The sequence below is a fragment of the Phyllostomus discolor genome, chromosome X (assembly GCF_004126475.2).
Source record: "Phyllostomus discolor isolate MPI-MPIP mPhyDis1 chromosome X, mPhyDis1.pri.v3, whole genome shotgun sequence".
Lineage (NCBI taxonomy): Eukaryota > Metazoa > Chordata > Mammalia > Chiroptera > Phyllostomidae > Phyllostomus > Phyllostomus discolor.
In genome coordinates, this window is record NC_050198.1 from 48,119,010 (window position 1) to 48,144,575 (window position 25,566).

Consider the following 25,566-nt stretch of genomic DNA (forward strand, 5'->3'; position numbering starts at 1 on the left):
TTGAAACATTTTTTACTTAGTTTCAGGGTCTTCCCTGAAAAACATACCACCCAAAATTAGTTTGGCAACTAAGAAGCAATACTAGAGCAACACACATACACAACAAACACACAGAGTAACACACATACACAAACACACATACACTTTCAATAAATATACTGAATAACAGCACCATAAATAATTTACCATGTAACAAAGAAATGCTATGGCTCAGTCGTTTTATGTGTTAGGATAAAGTTGCACAAAAACTCTATGTTTCAGAACACAACAAAGCAAAAGAAGCCATTGTTGAGCGAACTCAGTGATAATTTGATAGAAATCTCTAGGGTAGTATATTTTAATATTTAATGAACTATAAATTCAGATTTAGTTCACTAATTTATCTTATGAAAAACCTTTTTGATTCTCAGGAGACAGGTAATTAAGATAATTTTTTTTTTTAAAGAAAGACACTTCATAGGAATTGATGATGTTTTAATCATTAAAATACTGGAAATTGTGAGTAATGGTTTGTATTTGTACTTAATTTAGAGAGCAGTATTTCAACTGTATATATGTATTTTTTACATTTTAGGAAAAAATTGCTGACATTCTATTTTTGTTAACTGTCCTAACACTGACATCTTCTGACAGCTGAGGAGAACTACATTTTCTTAAAACATGCCCCAGTGACTGAAACTTATCTTTGTACCTATTTAAGTGTGGATGAAATTAACATTTGTTGAATAATGATTATGCAACAGACACTTCAAAGATTATTTCATTTGATCTCTTAAATAACAATGTTATAGAAGGTATGTTTTAGCCGTAAAAATAAAATATTTATCAACAAAAGATGCTATTAAATCAAACTATTTATTGATTTAGGGAATTTTTCAGTGTATTTTTTCCATTACCATTTATCCCCCCATACCCTCTTCCACCTCTACCCACCCCTTCCCCCACCTGAGGTCACTGAAGCCTTTATTAAGACTTTATTGAGAAATTCACCTAAGTTACTGTAAAACATTTAAAAAACAATAAAACTGTACTGATTTGAAAATGTTCATTTGACATTAGGCTATCTATAGTAAGTAAATAGGCAACATAGCACACGCTTTGGGTTCAAATCATGACTCAAATGCTTCTTAGCTAAGTGACCTCAAGCATATTACTTCGCCTCTCTGTGCCTTAATTTCCCCATCTGTAAGATAAAAATGATAATAATTGTAGTTACTTCATAAGGTTGTTACAAAGATTACATGAGTTTATATTTTTAAAGTATTTGGAACACTACCTGGCACTTAGTAGGTGCTATGCAAGTGTTTTCATAAATAGATTTTGTATGCTTTTACTATACAAGTAGATTAAATAAATATTAAAAAGGGGAAAGGTTTTCAGGAACTACTATAAAGGACACATGGACAAAACCAAAGGGGGGTAGGATCAAGGGTAGGAGATGGGGATGGCTGGGGTAGGAGGCATGGTAGGGGGAAAATGGAAACAACTGTCCTTGAACAAAAGTTAAAAAATTTATTTTATTAGTTTAAAATACTAAAATTTCCCCATATCATTAGTTATTCATTAACTTTTATCTATTAACAAATTTTATTGAGCACTTTTGTTCAAGGCTCCATAAACTAAAAGAAGGGGTTCTAAAATAAGTGCCAGAATGTTAATTTAACTACAGACCTGTAAAAAGTTGGGATAAATAGCCTTTCATCATTACTGACCAGGGTTCTGCTTAGAATGTCCTTCCCTTTCTCCCTATGTGTTTTATTTCTTCGTTATCTCCCCTACTGACCAGGTAACAAGAGGCTCATTAAAAGATTCAGTAATTATTTGTTGAAGGATGAAACTTATCACATACTTCTTACCACATTTAAATATTTTTGTTTTGGTCATATGATACTGCTTCTAAATATGTTATAATCCCATATAAGGAAACAGATCAATGTGCATAAAGACCCACTGCTAGCAAACAGAGAAAAACATGAAATGTACTCTTATTTATTAGTGATATAAACTTCAAATTACTACCTATTATTTAGCTTAGAACTATGCATTCTGATAAAATTGTTATTATTATTAAATGAAAATTAAGCTTTGGGAAACAGCAAAGGTGCAGTAAGACAAGAGAATTTGCTATTCATGGATGAGGAGATTGTTTGCACTGTTCATTTGAGTCAGAAATTCCAATAGTGGATTCTGACTAGTACTAAGATTATTCCAATTCCAATGACTGACATCTGCAAATCAGCAGACCTAAACCACAAATATATAATATTTACAAAGGTATGCACAGTAAAATTTCATTAAAACTATGCTAACTAGAAATGTGGGATAATTCAGATGCTCTCAGCTTTTAATTTAGTTAAAAGACCACCTTATGAAAATCTACTAATATAATAACAGAATAAAATGGCAGGGAAAACACTTTTAATCTTTTGTAGAACCATATAAATAACATTTATTTACATAAAAACAATTAAATGCTAATTGTCAACTATTTATTGAAACAAATCCAATGAAGACCTTTTGGGGGTAATTCTTTTAAAACATTACCACATATTGTTCCAACTAGCAGTGTAGAAGACATTACATCTTTCTTTGTAAAGAATTTGGTAAACCACAATTCAGACTGATCTACTCATTCTTAATTATTCTGTATTACTGAAATATAGATATAACTGGATTGTGTTATCTGTACCATATACATGTACGAAATAAAGATAACACATTTACTATATGTAACAAATTATATTCTACCTTATTAACATAAAATAAAACTGATGAAATGAAAGCTCATTTCAAAGTAAATTTTACAATTTTAAAGTACCTTGAAATATTCTTTTCTAATCTGTTTGCTCCTCCTCCTTTCTTCACTATGCCAAATTATAGGTTGAGATTCTGGCCACTGTTGTTCATCTGTTTGATCCTTCTGATTTTCTAAGGGCTGTAATGAGACAGTTTCTTTTAAGTAAATAAATGAAGACAAAATATTAGGTATAATAAAAATTTAATACTCTCTTACCTGCCATGAGAAAGGTGATAATGGTGAATTAACTTCATCTGCTAAGACACTAAAAAAAATCAAAGATGCCTTAATATGTTAAAATATTTAGAATTACCCTTAGATATATATTATAAACATGATAAAAGACTATAAAATTGCCTTTTAAAACCAGAAATCTAAAGAATGTATCCATGTCTATGTTTTGAACTAATAACCTAATACTTAAAGTTGACAAAAACATATTGTAGTCTCCAATCAATTATAATCATTACAAAAACAACAAAATGGGCTTATTTAATATCACTGTAGTAGACCATCCTGTGTGGTGTGGGCCCAGCACCCAGTGACAAACATTTACTGCAAAATAACTTCCTAAAAACCATCCTAAACCTTCCAAGGACCAGTGTAATCTGTTTAATCACTTCTGCCTTTTCATATGCAAATATCCCTCTCCTGTGATGTGATTAGCAGCATTGGCTCCTTTGTTTTCTGTAAAAGGTAACCACCTAAAGCGAAATGGTGCACAGTAAATGAGGACCATCATGTAATGGGCAGAGAAACCCAATAAAAGTTGGTCATGGAGGAGGCCGAAGCTTTTGCTCCCCTTGAGAGAAAAGCCATGCTGTCCCTTTTCCTCCACTGGACTCGGTAATCCATGTGAACGTCCCATTTCATCCATAATGATGCAGACACTGTGGGCCAGTGTCTGCATCATATCACCTTATGCATAGGACGACTCTAAGGACTTTTTAGAGGCCAAAAGAAATATAATACATAGAGACATAAAAAGAACACACAAGATATTTATCAAAATCATCACCCAAAACAAAGCAAAACAAAACAAAGCAAAACAAAACAAAGCAAAACAAAACAAGTAATTCTTTTTGCCTATTGAATTACTGATTATGAGCCTGTAACCTTTCATTCCAACATACAGGGGCTATGGTAGAAATTCTTTTTATCCAGTTTTTTTTTTTGGAGTGACGTAAACTGCACGCCATTGTTACATAGCAGATTTGAACAAGGAGTTCCTTTAGAAAAAAATACACAAAATGCCCACTAGAGATGATGGTATTATTCAATACTGTTATAAAACTTCTGTTCAGTACAGGAATAAAAGAACATTTAAAAATTAGAAAGGAACAAATTTCCAAAATTTATAGAGAACATAATCGTCCAAGAGAAAAACATTTTAAAAAGTCTATTATTATTAACAGAAGGTTAGCAGTTGTAGGAAAAATATATGTTAATAGTTTTTATATATATATATATATAAATATATATATAAAAATTATAACAAGTTATAAAATATATTAGAAAAAAAATCTCATAAAAGGAAGGAAAAGTTACACCTAGGGAAAAAGAGTTAACTGGACATGCACAATACCAATATGAAAAAACTACAACTGTCTAATAAGGAACTTAAATGACTAGAAAGTTCTTAGAAAGACTAAATATTATAGATAGCTGATCACTGAAATAAACTCCAATAATTTAAAAAACCAAGAAGTATTTTTGGGCTTGTTTTGGAAATTTCATAAGAGTTACAAAGTTAATTTGGAAGAATGGATAACCAAGAAAAGTTAAGTTATATAATAAGGAGGACTTACCTACTAGGAAATTACATATTTACATTCTATTAAGTTACAGAAATAAATCAGGACTAGTTCCAGAATCTATAGGTTTTTCAGTGGAAGAGGTGTACAGGACTGCAAGTCAAACAACTTATGATAAAAATGAACTGTAACATCATTGAGGAAATGATGGATTACGCAACAAATATTGTTCAGACAACTAGTTAACCAATTGTAAAATACACACAGAAAGAAAAAAGAAAAGGGAAGAGGAGGAGAGGGAGTGAGAAAGAGAAGAGAGGAAAGGAGAGAGGGAGAAAGGAAAAAAATTACATTTCTTACACTATATCAAATATCAACATTAATGGACTGAAAGGTTTAAATATAAATAAAGATGAAATCACATAAATATATGCAAAATATGGGTAGTAATTTTTAAAATGTTTGGGTGAAGAGGGCATGTATGGAAAACGATCAAAATTAAATATTGACAAATTCCATAAAATGTAAAAATTAGTCTCTGCATCTGGCCAAGATAGAATTAACAGTGACCAAGTTTATACCCTGACTGAAAGCAATAAAAGTATAGAAAAAATACATGAAATTATACTTTCCAAGACATTAAACATCAAGGAAAAAGACAGCTATCCCTTAGACACTGGTAACAAACAAGGCAAGCCTCACAATTGAGTCAGATTGCTATAGGAAGAGAATTTCCAAGCCATAGGCCCAAGAAGGGAAACCAAAGTGGGGCCTGTAGAGCTTCCTAAATTGAGGAAAGAAAGTTGGGAACCAGAGGGAAAAAGGTGGATGGAGTTAACAGGATAAAGCAACAGAAAAAAAGAGTAACACACAGAGAAAGAATTCAAGAGCCCTACAGAAGCATCCTTCAAATTTCAGCTGAGTAATGACTGAACACTGATCATACATATGAAGAAACTACCCTAGGCAAAAGAATCAGAGAAAAATTAAAGTATTTCTCAGACCCATAGAGGGCTAGAAGTAGTACCAGTTTCCATCAGCCAAACTGGAAAACCTTATAGTTAATGGGATATCAGGTAGAGTATTATGCAAAGTCTTACCTCATTAATGGGACAAATTTGATCCTAGATGAAATGCCTCACTGTAATCACTTGTTATGTCATCACACATAACAAGTCATAAAACCAAGTCCCCAAAATATCAAATTGCTTTTCAATAATGTATCAACATCCCAACCAGCCCTGGCCAGATAATTCAGTTGGTTAGAGCACTGTCCTGATAAGCTAAGATTGTGGGTTCAGTCTCCACTAATAGCACATACAAGAAGCAACCAATGAATGCATAAACAATTGGAACAGCGAAGTGATATCTCTCTGTCTGTCTCTCAAATCAATAAATAAAAAATTAAAATAAAGTTTTTAATTTACTACCCAAAGCAATCTACAGATTCAATGAAATTCTTTATCAAGATACCAATGGTATATTTCATAGAACTAGAACAAATATTCCAAAAATTTATATGGAGCCACAAAAGACGCCAAAGACAACAATCTTGAGAAAGAAGAATGAAGTTGAGGAATCATGCTACCTAATATCAAAATTTACTACAAGACCACTGTTATCAAAACAACATGGTATTGGCATAAAAACAGACATACAAATCAATGGAACAGAATCGAAAGCCCAGAAATAAATCCATGCCTTTATAGTAAATTAATATTTGGGGTGAATAACATACAAGGGTTTAAATATAGTTCATTTAGTAAAAGGTGTTGGGGAAATTATACAGATATGTGCAAAAAAAACAAATGAAATTAGACCTCCTTCTTATGCCACACACCAGAATAAATTCAAAATGGATTAAAGATTTAAATGTTAGAATTGAAACCATAAAACTCCTAGAATGTAAAATACACAGGTAGTAAAATATTGGACTTTTCTCATAGCAATATTTTTTTCTGATATATCTCCTTGGACAAGGAAAAGAAAAAGTAAACAAACTGGACTAAATTAAACTAAAAATTTTTTGTACAACCAAGGCAACTATGAACAAAATTAAAAGACAGCTCACAGAATGGGAGAACATGGTCACTGATACATCTGATAAGGTGTTGCTATCCAAAATTTATAAAGAATTTTTAAAACTCAAAACCTAAATAAATAAATAAAACAGACGAATTAAAAAATGGGCAAAGGACCTGAGCAGATACTTCTCCAAAGGAGGACATAGTGATGGCTCATAGACATATGAAAGGATGCTCAACACCACTAATCATGAGGGAGATGCAAATTAAAACCATGATGAGATATCATCTCACACCTGTCAGAATGGCAATCATCAAAAAATCAACAAACAACTATTGGTGAAGATGTGGAAAAAAAGGAATGCTCATGCACTGTTGGTGGAAAGCAGATTGGTGCAGCCACTGTGGGAAGCAGTATGGAATTACTTCAAAAAATTAATAACCAGAGACATTGAAATTAAGAACAAACTGACAGTAACCATAGGGGACTAGGGAGGGGATAATGGGGGGAAGAGGGAAGGGTTTCAGGAACTTCTAAAAGGACACATGGACAAAACCAAGGTGGGGTAGGATCAGGAGTTGGAGGTGGGGATGGTTGGGGTGTGGGGGAGTGATGGGGGAAAATGAAGACAACTGTACTTGAACAATAAAAAGTTTTAAAAATTAAATTATAAATAAATAAAATGGCAAAAAACCCTAAATGGACTACCTTAAGACCCAGCAATTCCATTCTGGGAATATATTTGGAGAAACCCAAAATAGTAATTTCAAAGAATATATGCAACCCTGTGTTTACTGCAGAATTATTTACAACAGACAAGCTTTAGAAGCAACTCAAGTGCCCATCAGTAGACAAGTAGATAAAAGAGTGTGGTACATATATACAATGGAATATTACTCAGCTCTAAAAAAGAATGCAACCTTACTATTTGCAACAGCATAGTGGCCCTAGAGGGTATTATGCTAAATGAAGTCAGTCAGAGAAAGACAGGTACCACGTTATTTCATTCATATGTGGAATCTAATGAAAAAAGTGCACTAACAAGCAAAATAGAGACAGACTCATAGATAGAACAGGCTGACAGCTCTGGAGCAAGGTTTAGGGGGTGGAAGGGGCAAGCAAAAAAGAAAAAAGAGAAATAACTCTGGGACATTGACAACAATGTAGTGACTGAGGGGCACTGGTGGAGCAGAAGAGGGTACAGGGCAGATAAGTGGTAATGGAAAAAAAAACAATAAATATAATGTAAAAAAAGAAAGCTCCAGTAACTATATTAATATAAGAATAACAGACTTCAGAGCAAAAATTATTACCAATATAAAGAAAGTCATTTCATAATGTCAAAGTGTAAATTCAACAAGATGACATTACAATGCTCAATTTTATGTATCTAATAACAGCTGCAGAATAGATAAAGAAAAAATGATAGAAATTTAAGGAGAAAAATTAAATCCACAAGTAGTTTTGGAGATTTTAGTAGCCTTCATAACTAATAAAGCCAACATTATACATCCAAGTGGAGGTGTTGAGTAAGCAACAGATAATACAGCTCTGTAATATATACATACATACATACACACACACACACACACACATGCACACATTTCACTTGCAAATATACATGCACACACATAAAATAAAAGATCTAAAGAGAATATACAAAAATACTATGAATTGTCATTTCTGGAGAGAGGATAATGGGTGATGTTTGTTTATTTCTTTCTTTGTGTTTAAATTTTCCAGTTTCTTAACAATAACGCTACATTACTCTTATAATCAGGAAAAATTAAAAATGTTCTATTTTGTTTTTAAATAAGGAATTGGATGATTGTTTTGAAAATGAGTACCAGTAATAATGCTGTATAGAAAAGGCCAGAATTGGATATCACATTTTTGAGGTTGAGGAAGTTCAGGCTTTCCCAAGAGAATGTTAGGAACCTGGAAAGGAAGCTTAGAATGGGAATGAAAGGAACTGAGAAGAAAGGTAGTAACAGAAACTTTAAGGAGAACAAATATGTAAGATAGCATAACCAGTATTCAAAAAGGGAGAGTGAGTTACATCTAGCTAAATGAAAATTAAGATAGATGAATGTTTCTAGACTTTGGCATAAAAACTTATCTTACATTTGAACTTAATTCTGAAAGTCTAAGTGAAAAGGAAAGAAGAAAAGGCAATTCCAGCAGAGAGACCAGGATACAAAACAGATGTGAAACCATGCTGGAATAAGGAAAGGAGTACTGTTCCTAGCTACAAAAGGTGCTGGTGGAAGAGTTCATGAGAAGAGGCTCTGAAGGCAGGCAGAAACTCACTTTGACCTTATGGGTTAAGGCAAACATTTTAAACTTTATTCTAAAAGTTAGAAAGAACCATTAGAAAGACCTATGGGGTGCACAAACCTACCCACAGGAATTAGCACCAGAAAGGACCAGTTTGCTTGGGGGAAGCAGCAGAAGGGGCTGAAATCCGGCTGGGGGGAGGAACAAGCGTCATTGTTCCCTCTCAGACCCCTGCCCCATATACAGCGTCACAACCCAGCAACTGGGGTGTCCCGCCCTGGTGAACACCTAAGGCTCCGACCCTCACTACATAACAGATGCGACCAGAGCAAAAAAAAAAAAAAAAAGATGGCTCAAACAGAACAAATGAAAGCCCCAGAACCAATACTTTTAAGTGACTGAGAGATAGCCAGCCTATCAGATGCACAGTTCAAAACACTGGTGATCAGGATGCTCATAGAATTGGTTGATTTTGGTCACAAATTAGATGAACAAATGAAGGTTACGATAAGTGAAATGAAGACAAATGCACAGGGAACCAATAGTGATGAAAAGAAAGCTGGGTCTCACATCAATGGAGTGGACCAGAAGGAAGAAAAAAACAACCAAACAGAAAAGAATGAAGAAATAAGAATTCAAAAAAAAATAAGGAGAGGCTTAAGAACCTCCAGGACATCTTTAAACGTTCCAAAAACTGAATTATTGTGGTACCAGAAGGAGAAGAGGAAGAGCAACAAGTGGAAAACTTATTTGGACAAACAATAAAGGAGAACTTCCCCATTCTGGCAAAGGAAATAGACTTACAGGAAGTCCAAGAAGCTCAGAGAGTCCCAAAGAAGTTGGACCCAAGGAGGAACACACCAAGGCACAACATAATTACATTAGCCAAGATAAAAATGAAGGAGAGAATCCTAGAAGCAGCAAGAAATAAGGGGACAGTCACCTACAAAGGAGTTCCCATCAGACTGTCAGCTGATTTCTCAAAAGAGACCTTGCAGGCAAGAAGGGGCTGGAAAGAAGTATTCCAAGTCATGAAAGACAAGGACCTATATCCCAGATTACTCTATCCAGCAAAGCTTTCATTTAGAATGGAAGGGCAGATGAAGTGCTTCTCAGATAAGGTCAAGTTAAAGGAGTTCATCATCACCAAGCCCTTATTTTATGAAATGTTAAAGGGACTTATCTAAGAAAAAGAAGATAAAAATCATGTATAGTAAAAGGACAGCAAACTCACAATTATTAACAACCACACCTAAAACAAAAACAAAATAAGCAAACAACTAGAACAGGAACAGAAACACAGAAATGGATCACGTGGAGGGTTAGCAACAGGGGAGTGGGAAGAGGAGAGAGGGGGGAAAAGGTGTGGAGAATAAGTAGCATAGATGGTAGGTAGAAAATAGAGGGAGGGTAAGAATATTATGGGAAATGTAGAAGCTAAAGAACTTATGACACATGGTCATGAACTAAATGGGGGGCATGTGGGTGGGAGAGGGTGTGCAGGGTGGAGGGGACTGAAGGGGGGAAATGGGACAACTGTAATAGCATAATCAATAAAATATATTTTAAAATAATAATAAAATACAAAATAAATTTAAAAAACAAAAAAGAAAATAATAAATGGGAGTCGCAGTCAGATTTGTGTCTTAGAACCATCACTCTTCTATCAGTGCAAAACACAGATTTAAAGGTAGGCAAAACTGACGAAGAGAGGTGTATTGAGACCTGTTGCAGTAATCCAGGTAGAAAAAGGTAAGGCCTGAACCAACCCAATTTCAATAGGAATGGACATGTTGAAATAGACACAAGTAAGGTTAAGAAGCAATAATTTTCTGTGACTGACTGGACAGGGAGGTTTGTATAAGAGAGAGGAATGTCTAATAATTCCAAAGTTGCTGAGTTGGGCGACTACATAGTTGAACATTCATTCATGCATGATTCAGAGGTGTCCAACCTGTGATCTATGGGCTGAGTGCAGCCCACGATGGCTATGAATACAGCCCAACATAAAATTGTAAATTTACTTAAAATCTTATTTTCTTTACTCATCAGTTTTCATTAGTGTTTGTGTATTTAATGTGTGGCCCAATACAACTCTTCTTCCAGTGTGGCCCAAAGACATCAAAAGACTAGACAGACACCTCTGACATGGTCCTGCAGAAGTAAGGGCTGCTTGAGTGTGGTTGGTAGGGTAATAATATGGGTATAATAATTTATCATTTTAATTTGAACAGTTCACCTAAAAAATCATATGGTGTGCTTGAATGTGATATTGTTCTGTTACAGAATCACATGCTTATGATTTTGTAATAAAAGATTTTGTAATAAAAAGGAGAAATTATTTGTGCTGGACCCTGTATATTGGAGAAATAATAGGTCTGTGGGAAATTTGGACTGTGAGGTATCTAGGAAAAGACATCAATAAGATGAGTAGATCTGCAGGAAGCAAAGTGTTCTTATTACCAGGTTAATAGGAATTTGGTTAAAACAACACATGGGCTTCTGGAACAAGAAAAGTGGGTTTGAAACCTCACTGTACCACTCTTACTAGATGTATGATCTTGAACAAGTTATGATAATTTCTGAGCCTCAGTCTTCTTATAAAATGGGGAGGGCAATAATAACAATTTTATAGTGTTATGAGCATTAAATGAGGTAATACATTTAAAGTACTCAGAAGAGTATGCACATAAGAAGCATTCAACAAATGTTAACTCTTTCTGTACAAATGTACCCACCACCCCCACACCAGCCTTGGACCTTTACACTTCCATAGGAATGACTCAGGAATTGAGTGTAATGCCAATTTTCAAAGCACCAAAATGAACAAATAGAAACTTTCAAGGTGTCCTAGTTCTCTGGAATTAATATGTGTGGCTTAGACCATGTATTCACATAACAGAACTTAGTAAAACCCAATTGAGCCCTGACTGGCATAGCTCAGCGGATTGAGCACAGTCCTCAGAATAATTCCCCGTTCACTTCCCAGTCAGGGCATGTGCCTGGGATTAGGGCCAAGTCCCCAGTAGGGGGCAAGCAAGAGGTAACCACACATTGATGCTTCTTTCCCTCTCTTTCTTCTTCCCTTTCTCTCTCTAAAACTAAATAAATAAAATCTTTCTAAAAACCCAATTGAAAAGGAAATGAAAAAGTAAACAATAACAGAGAATAAACACAATCGATGATAAAGAAACATTGTTCCTGGCAGTAACAGTAATACAATAAATGTTTACTGAATAAATGAATAAATGATTCTATCAAGATGAAATACGGGTATGAGTGCAAAAAGAGATCAAAATGGCATTTTAAAAATTATTTTATTGTTGTTCAAGTACAGTTGTCTGCATTTACCCCCTACCACTCCCCCCAACCCCAGCCCAGTCATCCTTACCTCCCTCTCCTGATTCCACCCCTGCTTGGTTTTGTCCCTGTATCCTTTATAGTTGTTCCTGAAAACCTTTTCCCCCTTTCCCCCTATTATTCCCTCCCCACTCCCCTCTGATTATTGTCAGTTTGTTCTTAATTTCAATGTTTCTGGTTATCAATTTTTTGAAGTAACTCCATACTGCTTCCCACAGTGGCTGTACCAATCTGCTATGCACAAAAATGCCTAATGAAGTAAATATAAATTTGTAATTACAGAAAGATGGTTAACATAAAGAAACCAATTTCCATTACCCCAGTGTCCTCAGTAGCCTGAATCTAGTAAAGCCTCACTAGGAGGAATCACAGTAAGGGGCAAAGGACATGCATCATAGGTAAAGCAGTACAGTTTTATACCAAACAATTTTCAGATTTAATGATGAATTTATTCTTCTTCTTTGTGTGAACATACACTAAATTGTTCTGGATCCCCAAATGCAGAAGAATTGAGCTAATAAAATATCTGAGACTACTAGGAAAAAATACATCTTTAGAATGACTTTTAAAAAGGAGATGTAGCAATGTGTACTGTGTGGGGTGGGGATGTCAAAATTATTCCAGAGCATGGGAGTGGTCATGAAACGACAATGCCCTTCACAACAGTAAATTCTGAATTCTGCCCCAACACACTCACTAGTATTGTGATTACTGATGTGTATGGGTCATATAGGAGCAGGAAAGAAGAACAAAATCCATCCACCTGTAAAACATATTTTATGTACTTGAGAATGTTCCTATATAAATTAAATTTTTCTGTGTACAGTGATATTCAACATGTTAATCTGTGATACACAAAGTAAAAACAAGCATCTGTTCTACCTATTCTAAATTAACACACTTCCCTAATCCAGTTACTGATACTGTGTTTTAAGTAACAGTTGCATCAACATGGCCCTTTAGTACTTAAGGCTTCCACAGACTCGATATACCCTGATGCATACCCTGCTATTCTCCTCTGGAAGAGTTTTTCACTGAATGATGCTCTATAACATAAAGGCCTCCATCTGTATTCACATTTTGTGTCCATTGACCAAACCCAAAAGATGTTTTGGGAAAGGACAGGGAAGTCATTCATAAAGCAAACAGAAAAGAAAGAATGGATAGATTTCAAGGACTCAGAAAACTACCTAATTAGTTATAACAAACTAAAGGTTAGCATGATGTTCCTCAAACTGGAATGTACATGAAACAGGCAATGTACATGATTTCTATAATTCTAAACCAAAGTAATAAACTACTCAAAACCTGATTTTTCTTTCCATGATTGCTAATTATACTTCAGTATAACTTCTCATAATTACTTTTTTTATTTATCCATAGTACATAGTACTCAAAAGTACATCTTTCCAAAATAATAAAAAAATTCTCAGGATACACCCCCCCCAAAATAAAATAATTATTAAAAACAAAGACAAATAGAAAATACCACAGAAAGAGTTACCAAAAATGAGTATGTAAAGGGAACCAGTTAACTCAAGTCATTGAGTTACAAAAGGTCACATATATTGGAATCTTTTTTTTAAGGATATAACCAAATAACTTTTTAAAAATTTCCATATGTTTTATCATTTTTATTGTTCAAATACAGTTGTCTCCATTTTCCCACTACCACTTTCCCCTGCCCCACTCACCCCCAACTCCCACCTTCAATCCTAACTCTCTTTGGCTTTGTCCTTGGGTCCTTTAAAACACATTCCTTGACGACCCCTCCCCTTCTCTCCCATGTTATCTTCTTCCCCCCTCCTCTCTGGTAACTGTCAATTTGTTCTTTATTTCAATGTCTCTGGTTATATTTTGTTTCCTTGTTTGTTTTGTTGATTAGGTTTCACTTATAGGTGAGATCATGATCACCATACCTGACATCAAACCATTTTCAAGGCTACAGCCTTGTACTGGAATAGGAACAGACATATAGACCAATGGGACAGAATAGAGAGCCCAAAAATAAATCCAAATCTCTATGGTCAATTAATATTTGACAAAGGGAACAGGAACATAAAATGGAGTAAAAATAGCCTCTTCAACAAATGGTGTTGGGAGATCTGGACAGGTACATGAAAAAAAAAAAAGAAACAACCACTAACTTACACCATACACAAAAATAAACTTAAGATGGATAAACAACTTAAAATAAGTCACAATACCATAAAAATCCTAGAGGAGAACATAGGCAGGAAAATCTCGGATACTCCACACAGCAATATTTTCACCAATATGTCACCTACAGCAAGGGACATAAAGGAAAGAATAAACAAATGGGATTTCATCAAATTAAAGAGCTTCTGCTCCACTAAAGAAAACATCAGCAAAATGAAAAGGGAACCAAATGTATAAGAAAACATATTTGCCAATGATACATTGAACAAGGGTTTGATCTCCAAAATATATAAAGAACTCGCATGACTCCATTCCAAAAAGACAAACAATCAAATTTAAAAACAGGCAAAGGGCCTGAATAGACACTTCTCTAAGGAGGACATACAGAGGGCCCAGAGACATATGAAAGGATGCTTAGCATCACTAGCCATCAGAGAGATGCAAATTAAAACCACAATGAGATACCACTTCACACTAGTGAGAATGATATCCATCATAAACATCATAACTCCATCATAAACAAATCAACAAACAAGTGTTGGAGAGGATGCAGAGAAAAGAGAACCCTAGTGCACTGTTGGTAGGAATGCAGACTGGTACAGCCACTGTGGAAAACAGTATGGAATTTCCTCAGAAAACTAAAGATGGAACTGCCTTTTAACCCAGCAATTCCACTGCTGTAATTATACCCTAAGAATCATAAATCACAAATTCAAAAGAGCCTATGTACCCCCATGTTCACAGAAGCACAATTTATAACAACCCAGTGCTGGAAGCAGCCTAGGTACCCATTAGTAAATGAGTGGATCAAAAAACTGTGGTACATTTACACAATGGAGTACTACACAGCAGAAAGAAAGGAGTAAGTCCTACCCTTCACGACAGCATGGATGGAACTGGAGAGCATTATGCTAGTGAGGTAAGCCAAGTGATGAAAGACAAATAACCAAATAAATTTTAAGAAGTCAGTTAAACATCTGCTTATTAATCTACATAATAAGGAAATGAGTATAAGAAGAAGAGCAATAGCCACATCTCTAATACTAACATACAAAAGTAGGGTTGGTAAATATGTGAAAAATTGGTTAAATAATTTACAGAGCAACATTAAGATAATTTTTAAGACAATAGTATTTTTTTAATTTCCCAAATTCTAGTGAAGGTAAAATTATGACTTGCAGAATAGCTATTTTGATATAGATAAGATCACTGATTCAGGGGGACCTGAATACACCCAAATACAAGTAGAAATAATCCAATATTTTGATAAGAGGGACAAAGATTAGCTTTTAAAAATTCAACAATAAACTTAATATAAAGTAGCTTGATGTATATGGATCTCACTTAGACTACGAGGGAGAAGTCTTCTAAATAACTAGGCTTCAGACTTTGAACATTTATGACTTATCTACTTGATGGTTTATTTGCATATCTCTTTTCCCACCTCTTGATTATTAATTCTGGGCAAATTCTCTTGTTACATTCATAGGATAGTTTCATTCATTAAGTGCTAATATAAACTTACTTAAAGAATCAAATATATTTTTTTAAATAGTATGAACTAAATGAGTGGCAAAGCTGCTATAAGAAAACCATCAACAAACTAACATATACAATTTTTTACTTTTCTCTAAGTTGGAGGACATGCATGGCTTCTTTTAGCTGAGAGCTGACACTGCATTTACTTTCCACTAATAGCTAGCTAAACAACAGTTAAGTAGTATACAGTCAAAGTAGAAATTCTAGGTGGTACATGGTGATATGCAAGGGTAATCTTATTCCAGATAAATTCCTTTAAATCAAGATGAATAATAAAACAGAAAAACAACCCATGGACTGTAAAAACTAAAAATAAATGTTATAACTGCTGCTTATAATGTTAAATAGCATCTTAGATTTTTCATAAATAGAATCTATGAAACAACACAATGTAAATTTAAAAAGTTTATATGGAACCATAAACAGCCCTGAAAAGCCTCACCAATTTTGAGAAAGTACAAAGTAGGAGGGATCATAATACCTGACATCAAACTGTATTACAAGGCCACTGTAATCAAAACAGCCTGGTACTGGCATAAGAACAGACACATACACCAATGGGACAGAATAGAGAGCCCAGATATAAACCCATGTCCATATGATCAATTAATATTAAACAAAGAGGGCAGAAACATAAAATGGAGTAAAAATAGCCTCTTCAATATATGATGTTGAGAGATCTGGACAGTGCATGCAAAAAAATGAAACTCGACCACCAGCTTGCACCATACACAAAAATAAACTCAAGATGGATAAAAGACTTAAATATAAATTGTGACACCATAAAATTCCAAGAGAAGAACACAGGCAGGATAATTTCAGGTATTCCATGCAACAATATTTTTACCAATATGTTCCTTAGGGCAAGGGATATAAAGGAAAGAATAAACAAATGGTACTTCATCAAATTAAAAAGCTTCTGCACCACTAAAGAAAACATCAGCAAAATGAAAACAGAACCAACTGTATGGGAAAACATATTTGCCAATGATACCTCAGACAAGGGTTTTGATCTCTAAAATATATAAAGAACTCACACACCTCCACACCAGGAAGACAAAAAATCCAATTAAAAAATGGGCAAAAGACCTGAACAGACACTTCTCCAACAGAAGGACACACAGAGGACATACAGAAGACCCAGAGACATATGAAAAAGATGGAGAGCAACACTAACCATTAGAGAGATGCAAATTAAAACCACAATGAGATACTACTTCACACTAGTGAGAATGGCCATCAAAAACAAATCAACAAACAAGTGCTGGTGAGGTTGTGGACAAAAGGGAACCCTAATACACTGTTGGTGGAAATGCAGGCTGGTGTAGCCACTGTGGAAAACAGTTGGTAATTTCCTCAGAAAACTAAAGATGGAACTGCCTTTTGACCCAACAATTCCACTGCAGGGATTATACCTTAATAATCCTGAATCACCAATTCAAAGGAACCTCTGCACCCCAAGGTTCATAGCAGCAGAATTTACAATAGCCAAGTGCTGAAAGCAATCTAAGTGCCCATCAGTAAATTAATGGATCAAAAACTGCAGTACATTTACATAATAGAATTCTATGCAGCAGAAAGAATGAAGGAACTCCTACCCTTTGCAACAGCATGGATGGAACTGGAAAGCATTGTGCTAAGTGAAATAAGCCAGGCAGTGAAAGACAAATACTATATGATCTCACCTTTAACAGGAACCTAATCAACAAAACAAACAAACAAGCAAAATATAAACAAGGACATGGGAATAAAGAACAAACTGACAGTGACCAGAGGGAAGGGGTAGGAGGATAACAGGGGAAAGTAGGGGAAGGGCAAGTCAAGGAACATGAACAGAGCATTCATGGGCATGGACAATGGGATGAGGATTGACTGTGGGAGCAGGGGTTGGCGAGAAGTGTGGGGGCAACAGGGCAGGGATGAGCAACAGGGAAAAGGTGGGACAACTATAACTGAACAACAATAAAAAATTAAACACAACTCAATGTAAAAGAGAAAAGTTATAAATTATTATCAAATCCTCTAAGTAATACAATCTCTTACAAGATTACTTTTCATTTTTTCGGCTCACTCAAATCAAGTATTGTAATAGTATATAAAAGTTTATAATTATCTACATTTAAGAGAGGTAAGCAATAGCAATATGTTTTAAGGGAGAGAAATTATTTAATGGCAAAAATATGGAATTTTGGCATAAAAATATTCTGAGATCAGTTTAAGTTCAGCCATTAACAGAACCTGGTTAGGGATATAATTTAAATTGTCTATAGATTATAAAATTTTAAATTATAAATTTAAAATTTATAAATTAAATTTATTAATTTATAAATTATAAATTTAAAATTTAGGTTATAATTTAGATGATAAATTATAGATTTTAAAGTAAAATGTGCTCCATACATTATGACCTCATATAAGAAATATTTTAATGTTTGAAAAAATTAGACATAATTATTACATTAATGTCACTACATATTAACATTTAATCTAAACTCATCTTATATTCATATGTACTAATATCTAAAAAGGAGGATGAAGAACAGAATTATCAGATAAACACTGAAATTACTCTTATATATCTCAAAAAATAATACAAGTTATTTAGTGAGAACATAGTACCTAAATTAATGGCTCCTATTAGCTTTTTTAAATTTGTTGATCTCATTGCCAGGCAATCAATTAACCAATGGCAGTATCCCTGAATACCTACTAGGTATAAGGCACATGATTAGGTGCTGTTTTGAACTAATTACCAAACTATCAAAAAATCAAGACATATGAAACATTATTTGATGTATCTCAGCTACAAAAAATAATTCAAGTCACAGGGATACATGAAAAACTAATGCAACAATAAAAGAAAATTAAAAATATAGAAATATATATCACAATGTTAAATCTAAAATTTGGATTATACATCCAAATGCTATTCTTAACACAATGAAAGAAATGGATATTGTTGCATTCTTATAAAATCAATAATCTCTGCCCATAATGATAAATATAATTCTTTCACTTGCCAGGTAGAGGAGATAGAAACACAACTATTTTTTAAAGCTACTCAGAGTGGGTGGTGCTTTGCTTCATCAAACCTGTTAAATCATGGGAGTGATCAATACTTAGATTATATTGGATAGGGGAGAAATACACATCTCATAAGTAGCCAATTTTTAAAAACGGTTCACTAGAAATAAGTCTTAGAAGAAGATGAGAAAAATAAACTTCACAGAAAAGGGTGAAAGTTACTGTAGAAGAAAAATGTGAACTGGGAATAAGGGTACACAAGATTAAGAATGAATAAAGGTGAGCGATATTTTCCAGTATAGTTTTTAGTTCTATAAACACAGTAGCTGTGCAAAAAAAAAAAAAAAAAGATACTAGTGACTATTAAAAAAAGAGTAGCCCCTAAAACTATGTATTTGTCATTTGATAAGTTTTAATAGTAATTATTTTTCAAAGCATATTCAAGCAAATGTCAGTATAATTAGATTTTAAACATCCCCAAACATGGTCACGTGATCCATAAAAATTTATTGTTTTGAACGTGAGGTAAAGTACTTATTAGTTTTCAATGTTAAATGTATCAAAATCATTCTTATAATTTTCTCAAAACACAAAACATATACCTTTTTTTTTTATTTTAGGTTGGACTGAGCAACAACATTCACATCAAAAACAAGCTTTATTACAAGGTTTATAATCCTTTGTTAGCTACTCCTATTAGGTCTTCCCTATAATGTTCCTTTTTAAAAATATTTATTCAATTTATTTAAAGTAAAAAAAAATAATTCAGTCATCTCCCCACGCACAACCCCGCCCATACTTCAAATAATCTTCTTTATTATTTCAAAATTATAAATGTAGTACTCTCAGTACCATGAAGATGGCAATAACAACTGACCCTCAACAGCATCTAGAATGTTTCCTTCTAGACTTGCTCACCACATAGATAGAGTCTGCTAGAAACCCAAGTGCCCTCTTAAAAGTCCAGCACACAAAATCTCATACACAGACACTCACCCTGGGCTCCAGTGGAGGGAGCATGGCTCGAGTGGACAAGAGTCATGTGAGGAGAGACTGGGTTGTGTGGCACCAGGGAGAGAGTTGAGGGACAAGTGCCAGGGTCCTGTGCTGAGTTCCTCTCCCACACAACCCACAGATGCCATCTTTCTGGGGTGGTACACTCCCTTCCTTATGGCATCAACCTGAGGGAATGCAATAAATAAAATAGCCCCACCATCCCAATTCCCTATGCCCACCCCCACAACAGAGCTCACACCCTTTGGAGAAATCAACTGCATGAGCCCCTAGTGTTGATGTCCCTGCGAACTCTGGGTGTTTCAGAAACTGAGTTGTTTGGCTCTGGGGTGGGGACCATTCTCCTCCTTCCTGCAACCCTGACTGACACACAATGCCGCATCCAACAGGATACCCACTAGCCACACTCCCCCAATTCCAGGCATTCTGCCCTACTGAGCTCCAGATCCTGAGGAGTTCTGGGAAGAATCCAGGGCAGACTGAGTTCTGTAGCCCTAGGGTGGTGGCAATTTTTCCCCTCACACACCAGACCTGCACCACCATTCCTATTCAGGGCCCTCCCTTCATAGAGCCAAATCTTGGTCTGTTTTGGGCACGATAAACTCTGCTGGCCTCCATGTAGTGATTTCCTGAGACTCCACCCCAGAACAAAGGTCTGTGAGCACCTGGGAGTGGCACCTGGCCTTGGAGTAGTTTGGAACTTTTGCTGATTAGCCTCAGACTAAGCATTGACACCAGGTTTTAATCTGTATTAACCTAGTGAACACAATTCTCCCCTACCTGGTGACTCACTGAGAACCTACCTCATGCACCTTGCATACTACCAGAGGACCTTTCAGTGACTGAGCCTAATAGGCAGCCAGAAGGTAGAGGAAGAGAGAAGTGGATTTCCAGTGCCTTGAGACTTTTGCCCACCTGCCCTCAGGTTCAGTGCTGGTGGAAGCTGTCCTTGGTGTACAGCTTGCTCCTTCCTATGCACACCCAAGCCAACCAAAGACAACCATGTACAAACTCTGGATCCCTTTGTAGCTGCAAACGGGTTGCCCAGGGACAGTCACATATAGTGTCTGATATTTTTTAAATGTTTATTTTATTTTTGGTTTTACAGAGAGGAGAAGGGAGGGAGAAAGAGAGGGAGTGAAACATCAATGAGAGAGAAATATTGAATGGCTGCCTTCCATATGCACTCTGACCAAGGACCAAACCCACAATCCAGGCATGTGCCCTGACGAAGAACTGAACCAGAAGCTTTTTGGTTTGTGTGATGACAACCAACCAACTGAGCCACACTGGCCATGGCAACACCATCTGATATTGACCTGCTCCAGAGTCCTTCTTAAAAGGCCCCAGAATCAACACACCTAGTGATGAGCTTCTGACAACATCAGAGCAGACCCACTCAATTCCACAAGTGGGACATCCAAAAGCAGATGTTGGCAGGTACCATAACATGCTGGGGTGTATTATGCTTTTAGTGGTTAGCACCTTCGCAGCAGTTCATACACTATGGTCAGGGGCAATGCTTACAGTCAGCCAGCCTAAGGACTGCCAGCAGCAATACAGACTCAACTATGACAATAGGGTTCACATAACTCACACAAGGGAAATTCCTGAACCACCCTGCTTGGGTGACCAGTGAAACTGGGCTACTGAGCCCCACACATAAATACCAAATAAGGTCACCATACAAAGATTAGAGGACATAGCAGATCTATCTAATATACAGAAACAAAGAAGTAGCCAAAATGTGGACACAAAAAAGCATACCCCAAATGAAAGAACAGTAGACATCCCTAAAAAGAACTGAATGAAATGGAGGCAAGCAAGCTCTCAGATACAGAGTCAAAAACAATGCTTATAAGGATGTTCCAAGAACTTAGAACATCAGCAGCATAAAAAGGAACATAAAAAACATAAAAAAAAGAACCAGGCAGAAATAAAGAATACAGTATCAGAAGATGAAAATATATACTAGAGGAATCAAAAGACTCTGAGATAAAGCAGGGGACTGAATCAGCAATTTGGAAGGCAAAGTAGCAGAAAACACCCAATCAGAGTGGGAATTTTTTTTTTTTTACTGAGGATAGTTTAAGGGGCCTCTGTTGTTACCTTATGAAGCAACAACATCCATATAATAGAGTTCCAGAAGGAGAAGAGAGAGAACAAGAGACTGAACCTATTTGAAGAAATAATGACTGAAAATTTTCCTAACTTGGTAAAGGGAAAATTTACATAAGCCCAGGAAACACAGGAAGTCCCAAACAAGATAAACTCAAAGAAGCCAGCACTAATACACAGTGTAATTAAAATGCCAAAGGTTAAACACAAAGAGAGAATCTTAAAAGCAGCAAGAGAAAGAAAGATAGTACTTACGAGGGAGAACCCATAAAACTATTAGCAGATTTATCAACAAAAACATTTCAGGCCAGAAAAGATTGGCACAAAATATTCAAAGTGATGAAAAGTAAGGAGCTACAACAAAAGCTATTCCACACAGCAAGATTATCAGTCAAAATGGAAGGTGAGGTAAAGAGCCTCCTGGAAAAGAAAAAGCTAAAAAAGTTCATTACTACCAAAGCAGTATTACAAGAAATATTAAAGGGACCTCTTTAAGAGGAGGAAGAAAAAAGAACATGGTTATAAAGAATAAAATAGCAATAAATGCATACCTATCAATAATCAATCACTTTATATGTAGGTGGATTAAATACTCCAATCAAAGACATAGGGTGGCTGAATGGATAAGAAAACAAAGCCTATATATATGTAGTCTACAAGAGACTCAACTCAGAACAAAAGATACACAAAGACTAAAATTAAAGGGATGGGAAAAGATATACCATACAAAGGGAAATGAGGGAAAAAGCTGGAGCAGAAGTACTTATATCAGACAAAATAGACTTTCAACAAAGGCTACAACAAGAGACAAAGAAAGACATTACATATAATGAAGGGATCAATCCAACAAGAGGACGTAACCCTTGTAAATACTTCTGCACTCAACATAGGAGCACCTCAATATGTAAAACAAATCTTGATGGACATAAAGGGAGAGGCTGACAGTAATACAGTCATAGTTGGGGATTTTAACACCCCACTGGCTTGAATGGGTAGATCTTCCAGACTTCTGTCAACAAGGAAACAGCAGCCTTAAAAGATACACTAGACCAGATATATTTAATTGATATCTTCAAAGCATTTCACCTCAAAGGAACAGAATATACATTCTTTTCAGGTGTACCTGGAACATTTTTTTTAGGATAGACCACATGATAGGACACAAAACAAGACTCAATAAAGAAGACTGGAATCATATTAATCATTTTTTTCAACCACCATGGTATGAAATTAAACACCAATTATAAGAAAAAAATGAAAAAAATACAAAGACATGGAGGCTAAATAACATATTATTAAACAATAAAGGGGCTAACAATGAGATTAAAGAAAGAAATCAAAAGCTGCCCTGAGACAAATGAAAATGAAGACACAACCCGAAACCTACAGTAACTAGGAAAAGCAGTCCTAAGTGGAAATTACACAGCATTACAGGCCTAAATAAAAACAAAGAAAAATATCAAATGATCAATCTAATCTTACACTTCAAAAAACTACAAAAAGAACAACAAACAAACCCAAAACTGAGTGGACAGAAAGAATATTAAAGATTAGAATGGAATAACATACAGAGTGAAAAAGCAATACAAAGGATCAATGAAACCAAAAGCTGTTTCTTTGAAAAGCTAAACAAGCTGAAAAAACTTTAATAGGATTCATAAAGAAAAAAGGACACAAATCCAAATAAATAAGAGATGAAAGAGAGGTGACAACTGACACCACAGAAATAAAAGAATGTAAGGAAAGACTCTGGCCAACATGGAGGCATAGGTAGATATGCTTTGCCTCTTCACACCACCAAAAGAAGGACAACAACAAATTTAAAAACGAAAAATAACCAGAACTGCCAGAAAATCAAACTGTATAGAAGTCTGACAACCAAGGAGTTAAAGAAGAAACATTCATCTAGACTGGTAGAAGGGGTGGAAATGGGCACCCAGGTGTAGAAGACACACAGCAAGGCGGTGGCTAGAGGACCTGGCGGGCAAGGCAGTGGCTAGTGGACCAAGTGGCACATTAGCATGCAGGAGGAACAACTGGGGCATGAAACAGACCACAAAACCTAGGGTTCCAGTGTGGAAAAACAAAGTCTCAAAACCTCTGACTGAAAAAGCCTGCAGGGGGTTGTGGTAGCAGGAGAAACTCCCAGCCTCACAGGAGACTTCACTGGAGAGACTCATATGGTCCTAGAACATACACAAACCCAACCACCTGGGAATCAGCACCAGAAGGGCCCAATTTGCTTGTGGGTAGCAGAAGATGTGACTGAAAGCCAGCCGAGAGCCCAGCAAGTAGCATTGTTCCCTCTCTGACCCCTCCCCCATATACAGTGCCACAAGGTAGTAAGGTGGGTTGCCCTGCCCTGGCAAATACCTAAGGCCCTGCCCCTTACTACCTAACAGGCACGTGAAGACAAAAAAAAAAATGTCCCAAATGAAAGAACAGATCAAAGCTCCAGAAAAAAATACAATTAAGTGAAGAAGATAGAGCTACCCTATCAGATGCACAGTTCAAAACACTGGTAATCAGGATGTTCAAAGAAATGGTTGAGTATGGTCTCAAAACAGAGGAAGAAGTGAAGGCTATGCAAAGCGAAATAAAGGCAAATGTACAGGGAACCAACAGTGAAGGGAAGGAAACTGGGACTCAAATCAAGGATTTGGAGCAGAAGGAAGAAATAAACATTCAACCAGAATAGAATGAAGATACAAGAATTAAAAAAAAAAAAATGAGGAGAGGCTGAGGAACTTCCAGGACATCTTTAAACATTCCAACATATGAATCATAGGGGTGCCAGAAGGAGAAGAGGAAGAGAAATAAATTGAAAACTTATTTGAAATCATAATGAAGGAGAACTTCCTTAATCTGGCAGGGGAAATAGACTTACAGGAAGTCCAGTAAGCTCAGAGAGTCCCAAACAAGATGGACCCAAGGAAGCACACAGCAAAGCACATCATCATTAAGTTACCCAAGATTAAAGACAAAGAGAGAATCTTAAAAGCAGCAACAAAAAAGGAGAGAGTTACCTTCAAAGGAGTTCCCATCAGACTATCAGCTGATTTCTCAAGAGAAAGCTTACAGGCAAGACTGGGCTAGGAAGAAGTATTCAAGTCATGAAAGGCAAGGATATACATCTAAGATCACTCTATCCAGCAAAGCTATTATTTAGAATGGAAGGGTAGATAAAGTGCTTCCCAGATAAGGTCAAGTTAAAGAAATTCATCATCACCAAGCCCTTGTTATATGAAATGTTAAAGGGACTTATCTAAGAAAAAGAAGATAAAAAATATGAACAGTAAAATTATAACAAAGTCACAACTATCAACAACTGAACCTAAAATAAAACCGAACTAAGTAAACAACTAGAATAGGGACAAATTCAAAGAAACAGAGATCACATGGAGGGTTACCAGTGGGGAGGGGTCAGGGGAAGGATGGGGGAAAAGGTACAGGAAATAAGAAGCATAAATGATAGGTACAAAATAGACAGGGTGAGGT

General features: G+C 35.6%; 1 protein-coding gene across 6 annotated transcripts in view; it reads right to left on the reverse strand.

Annotated features, from left to right (window-relative positions):
- LRCH2 (leucine rich repeats and calponin homology domain containing 2) overlaps positions 1–25,566 on the reverse strand; it is a 130,246-nt gene that overhangs the window by 20,655 nt on the left and 84,025 nt on the right. For all 6 annotated transcript variants that reach the window (XR_004901038.1, XM_028523158.2, XM_028523157.2 and 3 more), the window contains exons 12-13: positions 3,014–3,062; positions 2,819–2,935 (exon numbers count right to left, since the gene is read on the reverse strand). Coding sequence is in view for 5 of the 6 variants with exons in the window: in XM_028523158.2 (XP_028378959.1) it covers positions 2,819–2,935; positions 3,014–3,062 (166 nt within the window). In the remaining variant the exon portion in view is untranslated. The remainder of the gene's footprint in view (positions 1–2,818; positions 2,936–3,013; positions 3,063–25,566) is intronic.